General features: G+C 33.9%; 1 protein-coding gene across 1 annotated transcript; it reads left to right on the top strand.

The window, feature by feature from the left end:
* Positions 1-8: 8 nt before the first annotated feature.
* LOC128556976 (electron transfer flavoprotein-ubiquinone oxidoreductase, mitochondrial-like) lies at positions 9-11,941 on the top strand. Its single transcript, XM_053543230.1, has 4 exons — positions 9-70; positions 5,131-5,256; positions 7,845-7,997; positions 8,868-11,941. The coding sequence occupies exons 1-4, from the start codon at positions 28-30 to the stop codon at positions 8,972-8,974; spliced, it is 429 nt and encodes a 142-aa protein (XP_053399205.1). The 5' UTR covers positions 9-27; the 3' UTR covers positions 8,975-11,941.
* The last annotated feature ends 447 nt before the right edge of the window (positions 11,942-12,388 follow it).

Below are 12,388 nucleotides of genomic sequence, written 5' to 3'. Positions count from 1 at the left end.
ATAAATTTTTATCCTAACACCGAAAATATGGCGTCGATCGTTCGTGCTGTCAAAGTTTGTAGAAGTTCCGGTAAGAAAATCTCTTTCATCAGGCTATTCTTGTTGTAAATGTAGCGATATATTGTCACAGTTCACATATTGCCCCATGAAAACTGTAGTCGATATTTAACAAATAGACATTTATAGAACATAACTTGCGAAAACAAAACAGAAATTTAGAGGTCACTATGTATAACGTTGGTTAAGTAACTAAATTTCTTTTATTCTTTGTCTGCTAACTAATATTTATGCAGGTTTTCTTTTCATTCACATTTAATTATATGGAAATATCGTATGTCATAAAGATCTTGCACCAAAAACTAATCTTGCAAGTGAAAATAATTTAATATTCAATATGCTGATAGTGATACAGCTTACATAAGTGATAAGTTACAGACATACCCAGAGGCTATAAATATTTTTATACACAAAGTAGTGGTATAATCTAGCTTTCATGTTAGGTATTACTGATTTCTTCTCTATGTTAATGTAAGTTAAAGGTATATTAGATCCAAATTTGTTGTCAAAATTTAAAAACGTATTTATAAAATTTATTCTATCCAGTCCGCGGTCCTACAAATTAAAACAAAAAATAAAATTTCTAGCTTATAATGAAATATCTGAATTTATTTTCATCTTTTCAATCTAACAATTGATCCAATCATATTAACTGCAGTACTATGCATTAGGTTTTAAATAGTACATAACATAAAGATAAACACTATACAAATGTGTACTACCGGCTGCCTTTTTAACAATCAACTGTAACTGTGTGTCATTTAATTATGAATATTATGGAAACTTAATTTATATATTTAGTAATCAGAGCTCCAGATAAGCTGCGTATTTACGCAATTAAAGTTGCAGAAAATCCAATTGAATTCATACAGTGTGCATACTGAAATGCAATTAGAATTTCTAATACCCAATTCATTTAAAATCACTCGTATCTCATTTTCCATATTATAGAACGGGTACGAGACTTTAACGCTAGACAACAGACTGGTTATACGTTACGGCAAAACGGGTATCTATTTATTGGAAAAAGCACAGGACCATTCAGTCTGATCAGTGTTATTTGGACGCTTTGTAAACAAAAAAATTACGCCAGTAAACTGACCACTTTGCAGAAAAACATTGTTGCAGCACAAACAAACAAAACAGAAGGATATTTTGTTGTTCAGCAAAGACAGTTTATCTGTTTGTGATAATAAAGTGCCACCGATACTAGCCGACATCTTACGAAAGAGCACATATTGCGGTGAATACATCGTTCGGAATATTCATCATATTGTGGATAAATTGATCGTCAGCTGCATTTAAAGTGCCAAAAGTACGATGGAACAAAAGTTTCCCAGAAAACATTAAACAATTGGAGAAAAAATATCATTGGTTGAAACAGACTTCCGGAAAGTCGGAGGTCCGACAGACATGACTGCAAAATTTTGAAGCAGTCCACCGTTTTTTTACCCGAATGCGGTCCGCCTGACCGGCATTTATCGTATTCCGAGAACTGCAACATCTTGGACAAAATGGCGTCATTAAAAAAATACCGGTGCAGAATCCAGAAATTAATGCCGAACGTACAGAAAGCTAAAATAAGTACGGAATGAAGAGGTTCTATCTTAATATAAATGATAAATGGCGAAGATTCGTGCCTAGCTTGTAAAACAGCGTGTTAAACTGGTAGTTTACAGAGGCTTTTTTTGGTTCTGCATTACAAGTTCATTTTCGGTCTGGTGGATTGTTTTTCGGTCCGGCAGATTTTTAGACATTGCCGGACCGAATGTCCAGCCAATATTCCCAACTTTCCGGAAGTCTGTTAAAATTACACATAATTAGAACTATAAATTAAAATATACATGTTTACCTTCCTTACAGGCATGTAGAAAAATAGTCAAACCTGGTTAATGATATATACTGTAACAGTAAGCATGTTTAATCCAGAACAATTTAGCCACAAGAAAAAAAATACTCATTGTGCGAGATTGGTGAAATACCCAACTGGTTTTAGCAAATGCCCAATTACTTTTGAAAAGCCTTGGTAATAATATTATTTTAACTATTTTAACCCAATTCAGATTTCCAATACCCAATTCAGACAAAAAGTGATGGGTAAATACCCGATTCCACCAAAAGCTTTATTGCTTTAATCTGGAGCTCTGAGTAAAGTTAAATACATTTTATCAGGATTTTATACATTTGAAATAAATTTATAAAGATAAAATATTTTACTGAAAGATGGCCATTGGATATCTTTATTGATGTAGATCTGTAGTAGGGTAGAGTATAAGGGTGCTGCTGCACTTATACTTCCTTGCTATTGAGCTAGCTTTTATAGCAAGGAAATATAAGTGCACCCTTATACTCTACCCTAATACAGATCTACTTATCTTATTGAACTGATGCTATTTTGAATCCTGATGACAGTGGCCATTACCCCAATTGTTTACTTAACCAGCAACGAAGCATAACATCTGTACTGACTCCCATAAGAAAACTGGTGATGTAATGCGAAATTTGTAACATGTGAAATTTTAGATGTCATTTATATTTTGTCAGCCTTTTTGATATTCAAGAACAATTTAACTGCAAATATTATAATTAGCATTTTCAAGAATGTTCATGTTAACATATGGTAGAAAGTTTAAATCCACAAAAAATAATCAACCAAAATTAGTGATTTAATGCCAGTCATGTTTGTTTACGAATTTGAAAGTGAAGGTTGACTCTCGATTGCATGATAACTGCGGTGGTAGAGTCGGGACAAATACAGTCTACTCGGGTATACATGCGGGCCACTCTAAACATTTTACAGCTGATGACAACAATTATTGAACGGCAAAATTTAAAGAAAATTGCTATGTTTGTAATCTTTAGGCATCTGTGCATATTAAACAACCACAGGTTATATCTTTTACCTAGTTTTCAAGCGTTAGAAACACAGTTTAAGTATGTTGTATATTGACTCAAGATGCTATTTTTTTGCCGAGAAAATATAGAGCTGCTCTCTTCAAGAGAATCTTTCTTTATTGTAAGGTGATGTATAATACAATGGACATAGTGTACAATATATATCTATCACACTATAAATATATTAGTACTTTTAAGATTACATGTACAAAAGTTGTTCATATTAAACAAAAGTCATTAAATATGGCATATTCTGAATCAATGTACTTTTGTCTGTTCTATTCTATACCAAATAGTTGTTTATTTATAGCATATATGCCTCCCTTCTCTTACATCACCGTTAGATATTTTCTAGTGTTATCCCATTTATTTAAAAATGCCTAGAGCTCATGTCAATAGTAGGTCAGAACCATTTTACATGCTACTATGTGTTTCACTGAATGGCGGTTTGTCTCCTGATGATGATGATGATGTTGAAACTGTAAAAATAAATAAAATTTAATACAGTTTTCATTGTCTTTTTTTTTTAATTCTAAATAATTATTTTGTAACAAAAGAATGATACTTTTTTTTGTATGATCTACCGATCATAAAGTTTTTGTAACATTCCGAAGAGCATTTTATTTTAAAACTTAATATCCGTAGGTAAGCATCTAAAAAGTAGAAATGAGTAACGGCAATAGTGATTCGGAATATCCGTAAATTTAAATATTACGCAAAGTAAGTGATATTTCAGAATTCAGATAATAGCTTTTTATTAGCAATTTAATGATCTATTCATGAATATATATAACAATATTGTACATATTGAAGCATTAGTCTAATTTTAATATTTATGAAAACTGGTTCGGAAATTACCTGAGTACACTGTATTGCTGACATCAGTGTCCACTTGAAATTTCTTAATAAAACTTTTAAGAAAAAAATATATTGCATGGTAGATCAAAAGAAAGAATGATTAAAATTTAATTAAAGTGAAAGGTGGATGTGTAGTACTTCAGTTAAGTGACAGATTTCTAGAACAATTCCTTGTTAGATTTCAATATACATGTAGTTGCATTTCAGCTCAGAGATCCGCAAATTAATCTCTGAAGCTGGAATTGTATGCTACATGTACATGTAATTTGTTTGCGTTTGATATATTTACCCATGATTATTGCTCTCATTGACAGAATGGCAAGTAACAAGCTTTTTAGAAATTTTAATTTCTTTCCTTTTTATTAATTTTCATTAGTATATTATGTACATACATTTTTTAAATAAAAATTTTGTATTATAATAATACTTGTTTTTGTCTGTATCCTTAATAACAAATCCGGTATCCGGTCTACTTCAACTATTGCAGTATTATGAAAATTGCAAGGTATCAAACACTGGAAAGTGGTTTCCAGTATTTTCTTTGGAACTAATTCGCACTGGAATACACTCTTTAGTAAGAATAATAAAGAGTAATTAATAAGGGTTACTTGATCGAAAAAGAGGGGTAGATAGGCAGGTAGGCAATTTTTTTCTTCTAAATTTTATTTCATGAAAAACATGTCTTAAAAAGTGAAAATAGCTATAAATCAAACTTGTAATGAATGATTTTGACAAAAATGTTACCAAATTATCCCTAATATTCACTTCTGAATCGTTCTGATAGAAAAAAAAGATTTTTCAAAATGAATAAAAAATGTGGTTATGGGCCGATTATGTAACCCTTAAGACATTTTTTTTTCCTAGACTTGTTCTTTGTTTGACTTTAAAATAGATGCTCAGAGATACCTGGTAAGAATGAAATATCTGGCACTGTATGAATATATAAATGCAGCTATAAGTTTTCAGTTGTAACAGAACAGATATTTAATCAAGTCATAATGCATATACAGCATATTGACATCACCAAATAATGAATACAAAGTAAAAAATAAAGCATGCATAGTAATTACAAACTGGTTCAATATCACATACATGTCTCAATTAGTCAAAGATACATGTAATTATCATGTAATGATGTGAGAGTGTTTCTCATGCACAATTTAATAACTCCTGTCTTTTCTTGAAAGCCTTGATTAGATATAATGCCACTTAATGCAGTAAATGTTTGTTATCTGATTTTGATAGTTCCACATAAACATATTTATATATCTGTATTGTGAAACCTGATTGTCAAGTCTTGTTTACCGTTTATATTTTCAGTTTACAATGTAATCCGATGTACACATTCACATTCAGGAGTGCACCATGGTTTCCCTGAGTCATCATTTCCAAAAATTACAACACATTACACTGTCAACCCAAGAGAAAATGATACAAGATGGGCAGGTAGGAGTTAGTATGTCTTAAGACTAACATATTATGTGTGTTGACCACTTGGGATATTAATTGACATATATGCTAATCTGAGTGTGTAAATTGCATATGCTAATCTGAGAGTTAAAATAATCCCAAAGAAAAAAAGAGAAATATTACTCAGCACACTGGTATATACATGTATGATGTAAAGTAAAAATCATTTAACAATTGGAAATAGACATTTTTCATAAATGGATGTAACTTTTTCATAAAAATAGTTTTAATTAGCATATATTTATATGATTTTTATGCCTCTGAAGGTGGGCATATAAAAATCGCACTGTCCGTGCGTCCGTCCGTCGGTGTGTGCATCCAGTAAATTCTTGTCCGGGCTGTAACTCTTCCATCCATAAAGGGATTTTGAAATAACTTGGCATAAATGTTCACCATAATGAGACGATATGTCATGTGCAAGACCCAGACCCCTAGCTCCAAGGTCAAGGTCACACTTAGAAGTCAAAGGTTAACAGGGCATGTTTCGTGTCTGGTCCTGCCATTCATGAAGGGATTTTGAAATTACTGGGTATAAATGTTCCTCATAATGAGATGATGTGTCATGAGCAAGACCCAGACCCCTAGCTCCAAGGTCAAGGTCACACTTAGAGGTCAAAGGTTAACATGGTCTGTTTCTTGTCCGGTCCATAACTCTGCCATTGATGAAGGGATTTTGAAATAACTTGGCATAAATGTTCCCTATAATGAGACGATGTGTCGTGTGCAAGACCCAGACCCCTAGCTTCAAGGTCAAGGTCACACTTAGAAGTCAAAGGTTAACAGGGTATGTTTCGTGTCCAGTCCATAACTCTGCCATTCATTAAGGGATTTTGAAATTACTTAAGCAAAAATGTTCCTCATAATGAGACAATGTGTCATGAGCAAGACCCAGACCCCTGGCTCCAAGGTCAAGGTCACACTTAGAGGTCAAAGGTTAACATGGTCTGTTTCTTGTCCGGTCCATAACTCTGCCATTGATGAAGGGATTTTGAAATTTACTTGGCATAAATGTTCCCTATAATTTCTCGGTTGTTCTTTGAAAGAGCTTTTTGCCGAAATAACCCGTGGTTATCGGTCTAGAAAAGTGTCTTATGAGACTGTTTGCAGGTGGAAAAACAAATTTTATTGTGGTTTAGAGTCTGTTGAAAAATGCCCCAAAATCAGGTTGGCCAAAGACAGCAACGTGTGACCAAAATGTTTTGAAAATCACAGAAATTCTTCAAAATGATGCTCGATATACTGTACGCGATATTGCAGGCATTGTTGGCATTTCACTATCAACAGTTTATTTTATTTTAAAGAAAATTTTGGGTACCCCATCTTTTGACTGACGACCAAAAAAGGCTACATGTTGAAACTGCCAAAAGATTGCTAAAAATGTTCCCAAAATACGACAAAAAGTTTTTTGCAAATGTTGCTACAGGTGATGAAACCTGCGTGCATTATTTCGAACCTGTCAGAAAGGTTGGGAACAAAATATGGGCCACAAACATGGCCAAAGGCCAATAATTGCAAAACGCACTTTGAGTGCAAAGAAAGTTTTGTATGCGATATTCTTCTCCAGCAAAGGTATAGCAGTACAGAGTCCAGTAAATAAGGGTAGAAGTGTGACTGATAGGTACTACCGTGACGTTATCTTGAAAAAATTAAAGAAGTACTACAAGAAACGTCGCCCAGTCACAGGTTTCAAACATGTTCGACTGTTGCATGACAGTGCTCCTGTGCACACCTCTAGTACAGTAACACAGTTTTTGAAGTCTGAGAGAGTTACTGTGCTACCACATCTACCTTATTCCCCAGATCTGGCGCCATGAGACTTCTTTCTGTTTCCAAAACTGAAAAACTTCCTTTCTGGTCGTAGATATCGATCGCAACCAGCTCTCGGTTCTGCTGCCCATCAGTACCTCCATAGTATACAAAAATCAGCCTACCATGACGCTTTCCGGAAATGGATCCAGAGACTAAAATAATGCATTTCTCACCACGGGGAATATTTTGAGGGTATGAAATGACAACATGCACGTTTCTATCAATTTTCAAGGTTTCAGACCACAATACACAATACTTTTCAAACACTCCTTGTAAGCTGGTAACTATCTCAGTACCCGCTAAAGGGAATGGATTGAAACTTCACACACTTGTCCACTGTCATAAGCTGATAAACACTGTGCAGGTTCCATAACCCTGTTCCGCATTTGTACATTGCCCCTTTTTCAGATTTTGTATTCATTCAGTTGACAAGGCTGTTGAATAGTCTAGTGTTGCTGTCCTCCGACAGCTCTTGTTTTATAATTTGTTTAGGAAATGTAATCCTATCTTAATTATACAGTTAATACTAAAGGACCTCCTGAAGGTTTTGATAAAAGCTTTTGTATATTCTTGCAAAAGCAAAATTTTGGATAAGAGATATTTATGCGTATTTCATTTAAGGTCAGTTTGAACTAAAATTTTGCAGCAATTCTGAAGTTCTTTTCTGAAATCAGTCAGTTTTAGACAATTCGATATGGGAGAAGAAGTTTGCTTTGTTTACATCGAAATAGTGCAGGTTTTGTGTCCTTTTACAGATGTTGACATGGAGAGGTTTGCAGATGAGGCAGATGTTGTCATTGTCGGCGGAGGACCAGCAGGTCTCTCTGCAGCTTGTAGACTTAAACAGTTAGCTAATGAACAAGAAAAAGAACTCAGAGTTTGTCTTGTTGAAAAGGCAGCAGAAATTGGTAAGACTTCATTGTGGTCTTGGCTAGACTAACTTCTCGTAATGTTCAACTATTTCATTTTCTCATTGAATGCAAAACATTTCAGGCACAGCTTTGAACAGCATTCAGTAAAAGTTTACCGTAAAGCCACCTGAATTTCGCAGTAATTATTAAATAAAAACGGGGATAGACATGCAGCTGGTGCCCAAGAAATAAAAAAAAATGTTGCTAGGTATTATGATCTGTACATTATGGGAATCTGTAGTCAAAGGGCTATAATCATGCATGCATAGTAAAAGGTCCTGTCTGTTGCTCATAATCCATTTTTGGTCAGTTTGAAAAATACATACTGATATACAAAGTTATATCTGCTACTTACAGCCATAAAACAAGTTTCATTGAGAATTCTTTGAAGCCAAATTAGTAGTTTTTTTCCACTTTACTCAATTACAAGGGCATCAAAGTGTGTTTATTTATTATTATCAGAATTTAATATGCTGTCTAAAGACTTTCTTATTTGATTTTTGTTTTTAATTAAATTTTGAATTTATTTCTTATTTTCATCATTATTATTGTAAGCTTTAGTCTGTTATGCCTTCATTTGGTACTTAACATTTATCTCAAGGAAGATTTCTACAGTTATTTTTCTTAAAATCTCTAAACAAACATACAGAGAGGTTAACAAATTGCAGTTACATATTTTTTGATTTTGTTCTATACCATGCCAGACATTTATTTCTAAAAGTAGGTTTTGGACATGTTGATGCATAAATATATCTAAAAAGATAACCAACGGTTGTATTTTATCATGCTTAATTATGTTTTATGTCTTTATCACCCAAGGTCAAAAGTCCAGTTTATTTATCAAAATGAATTTTGTATTTTATCTAGGTGGTCACACGTTATCAGGGGCATGTATAGAAACAAGAGCACTTGATGAACTCTTCCCAGACTGGAAAGAAAGAGATGTGAGGAGTTTTAAGTCTATAGCCTTATAATATAGAGAGATTATTTATGTTTTAATTCCTTTTAAAGGTGGTCAGTCACATTTAAACAACATTTAATGACATTTTTTTCTTTTTGTGTATTCTGGTAGAGAATTATTTAAGGAACAAAAAGACCGATTACATAGAGTTAGATTCCTATTTGAAATGTATATTTTATTATTTTTTATAAAATTTTGTAATTACTCCCCTTTAATATGAAAGTATATAAAAAGCTGGGTATTCCTTTTTATTTCGATACAATGTCTAGTTTTACATTTGCATTTGATAGACATATCAACTATTGAACAATCTGAACCAAAATGCAAGTTTAAAAGCTGTGTGTAGCTTCTGAATTCATTTATTTCCAATCTATCTTGGTTGCGCAACCAAGATAGGCAAAGGGAGGTAATAATAATTTTTCAAACTTGCATTTCTAATGAATTCCATCTAAATACGTAATTTTTAATGCAAATATTTTACAAATATATTACAATACGGTATGTCTAATATTTATACATTTCCTTAGGCAAAGTATGTTTATCAAATTTATACTTTAATATGATAAAATAACTCTATCTTGGTTGGGCAACCAGGATAGGAAAATGAAATTTTAAAAATACCTCCAGTGAAAATCTAATTTGTATTAAGTGTTAAGTGAACATAAATGAGTGTAAATGATCAGATGCTAAAGTTTCGAACAAATCCGTTACATGGCCAAAATCTGATTATCCACCTTTAATTAGTTTCAAGAATTACGCAAGTCTAGTTTCTACTGTACCATTTTTAAGTTTTTAGTTAATCCCCCGCCGTGGCGGAGGGATTATAGGAATGGTCTGCGTCCGTCCATCCGTCCGTCCGTCCTTCCATCCCTCCTTCTGTCGTCCGTCCTTCCGTCCGTAACAAAATCGTGTCCGGTCCATATCTCCTAAACCCCTTGAAGGATTTTCATGAAACTTGGGTCAAATGATCACCTCATCATGACGATGTGCAGAACCCATGAGTCAGCCTTGTAAGTTCAAGGTCAAGGTCACAACTCAAGGTCAAAGGTTTGAGCCTGCCATTTTGTGTCCGCTCTATATCTCCTAAACCCTTTGAAGGAATTTTATAAAACTTGGGTCAAATGATCACCTCATCAAGATGATGTGCAGAACCCATGATTCAGCCATGCCGGCTCAAGGTCAAGGTCACAACTCAAGGTCAAAGGTTTGAGCCTTCCATTTTGTGTCTGCTCTATATCTCTTAAACCCTTTGAAGGAATTTTATAAAACTTGGGTCAAATGATCACCTCATCAAGACGATGTGCAGAACCCATGATTCAGCCATGCCGGCTCAAGGTCAAGGTCACAACTCAAGGTCAAAGGTTTGAGCCTTCCATTTTGTGTCCGCTCTATCATCTCTTAAACCCCTTGAAGGAATTTTGTAAAACTTGGGTCAAATGATCACCTCATCAAGACGATGTGCAGAACCCATGAGTCAGTCATGCCGGCTCAAGGTCAAGGTCACAACTTAGGGTCAAAGGTTTGAGCCTTCCATTTTGTGTCTGCTCTATATCTCCTAAACCCCTTGAAGGAATTTTATAAAACTTGGGTCAAATGATAACCTCATCAGAACGATGTGCAGAACTTATGAGTCAACCATGCCAGCTCAAGGTCAAGGTCACAACTAAGGGTCGAAGGTTTGAGCCTTCCATTTGGTGTCCACTCTGTATCTCCTTAACCCCTTGAAGGATTTTCATCAAACTTGGGTCAAATGATCACCTCATCAAGAACTCATGAGTCAGCCATGTCAACTCAAGGTCAAGGTCACAACTGAAGGTCAAAGGTTTCAGCTCTGTATCTCCTAAACCCCTTGAAGGATTTTCATGAAACTTTGGTCAAATGATCACCTCATCAAGACGTTGTGCAGAATTCATGAATCAGCCATGTCAGTTCAAGGTCAAGGTCACAGCTAAAATCAAAGGTTTACCCTTTCACTATCCATAGCAGTGGCGGGGGATTTAGCTGTCTTTCAGACTGCCTTGTTTCATTAGCATACATCTTTGCGAGTTTCAAAAGAGACTTCTTTTTTGTTGGGATATGATTTTTTTCTTGCCTACATACATTTGTACTTCAAAAATGAAATAAATGAGAAAAAGTTATATATTCATGGGCCATGGCACAACCATGAAGATTAGAATAATAATGATTGTAAGTATGCAGTCATAGTTCTTTCTAGGGAAGGCAGTAATGTTCTGACATAGTCCTCATAACGAAATCATTTTGAACAAAGTTTTACAGTTTGAAGGATATGGTTGCCCATGTTTTTGGTAATGGATGCTCATATATGGTATCCATATGAAATATGTAGACGAGTTCAAATTCAGATACTTCTTAAATATCTACAGCAAGAGCAAAAATAATGTTGTTTTAGAGAAAAGTTCACTCATGTCATGACAAAAATGTATTTTATTTAAATTCAATTTCAACAATATTTAAAACCTTTGTTTTACATGCAGGTCGTAAGTTGTCTTTTTTCTGGATTGCTATTTAAAGCTGCATGATCTGTGTGCCAGGAAAACAAGTTTTAAACTTTAAGCTTACCATTCCTTGCTTCATATTAGTCCTATCCCTTTGCTTTGTGAGATCTGTTAAATCCTTGTATAGTTTCTTTTCATTTTTACAACATTCAGGTTGTAAGTTTCTTTCAGCAGATGAAATGAACTTCTTCTTGTCATTATTTATTTCGATTCTTATTTTACTTACTTTCGTATTAGGACTGTTTATCAGTACAACAGTACCAACCACATCACACACCACTTGCATGGTAGCCTTTCTGGGCTTTCTGTAACAACACAGCTATTAAATGAACACCTGAATACAAGAATACAAGTAAATGTGTCTGTAGGGCCTATTTTGAGCAAATTATAAATTCTGAAATTTACGAAAAATGCCAAAGTTTATTTTGCTCTGTTGTTTTTTGTTGTTTTTTTTGCAAAGATTTTGATGAAACTGATCAAATCTGATAATTTTCATCTTTATAAATGGGCTTCATTCTTCATTTTTTCGTACGTACAAAACAAATGGGGCTGTCATTAGAAAATTTGTGAATGAAAAAAATTTTTAAAGCATTTTGGGAATTTTGTTCGTACGTCCGAACAAATCTGGGCTGTTCAACAGATATCAAAATTAAAAAATAATATGGACAGGATTGTTCGTACGTACGAACAAAAATTCCAAATTGCATTTTTATAAGAATAAATTCTTTTTCAGTTCTTTCATTTGTTCGTACGTATGAACAAATGATAGTGAGAAATGAAAAGAATTTTTAAGCAGTTTGGAAAATTTTGTTCGTACGTCCGAAAAAATTTCTGGGCTGTTTGAACAGAATATCAGAATTGAAAAAAAATATGGACAGGATTTGTTTGTAACGTACGAACAAAATTACAAA

This window comes from Mercenaria mercenaria, chromosome 5 (genome assembly GCF_021730395.1).
Source record: "Mercenaria mercenaria strain notata chromosome 5, MADL_Memer_1, whole genome shotgun sequence".
In the NCBI taxonomy this organism is placed as follows: Eukaryota; Metazoa; Mollusca; class Bivalvia; order Venerida; family Veneridae; genus Mercenaria; species Mercenaria mercenaria.
This window is presented reverse-complemented; position numbering and strand designations above follow the sequence as displayed.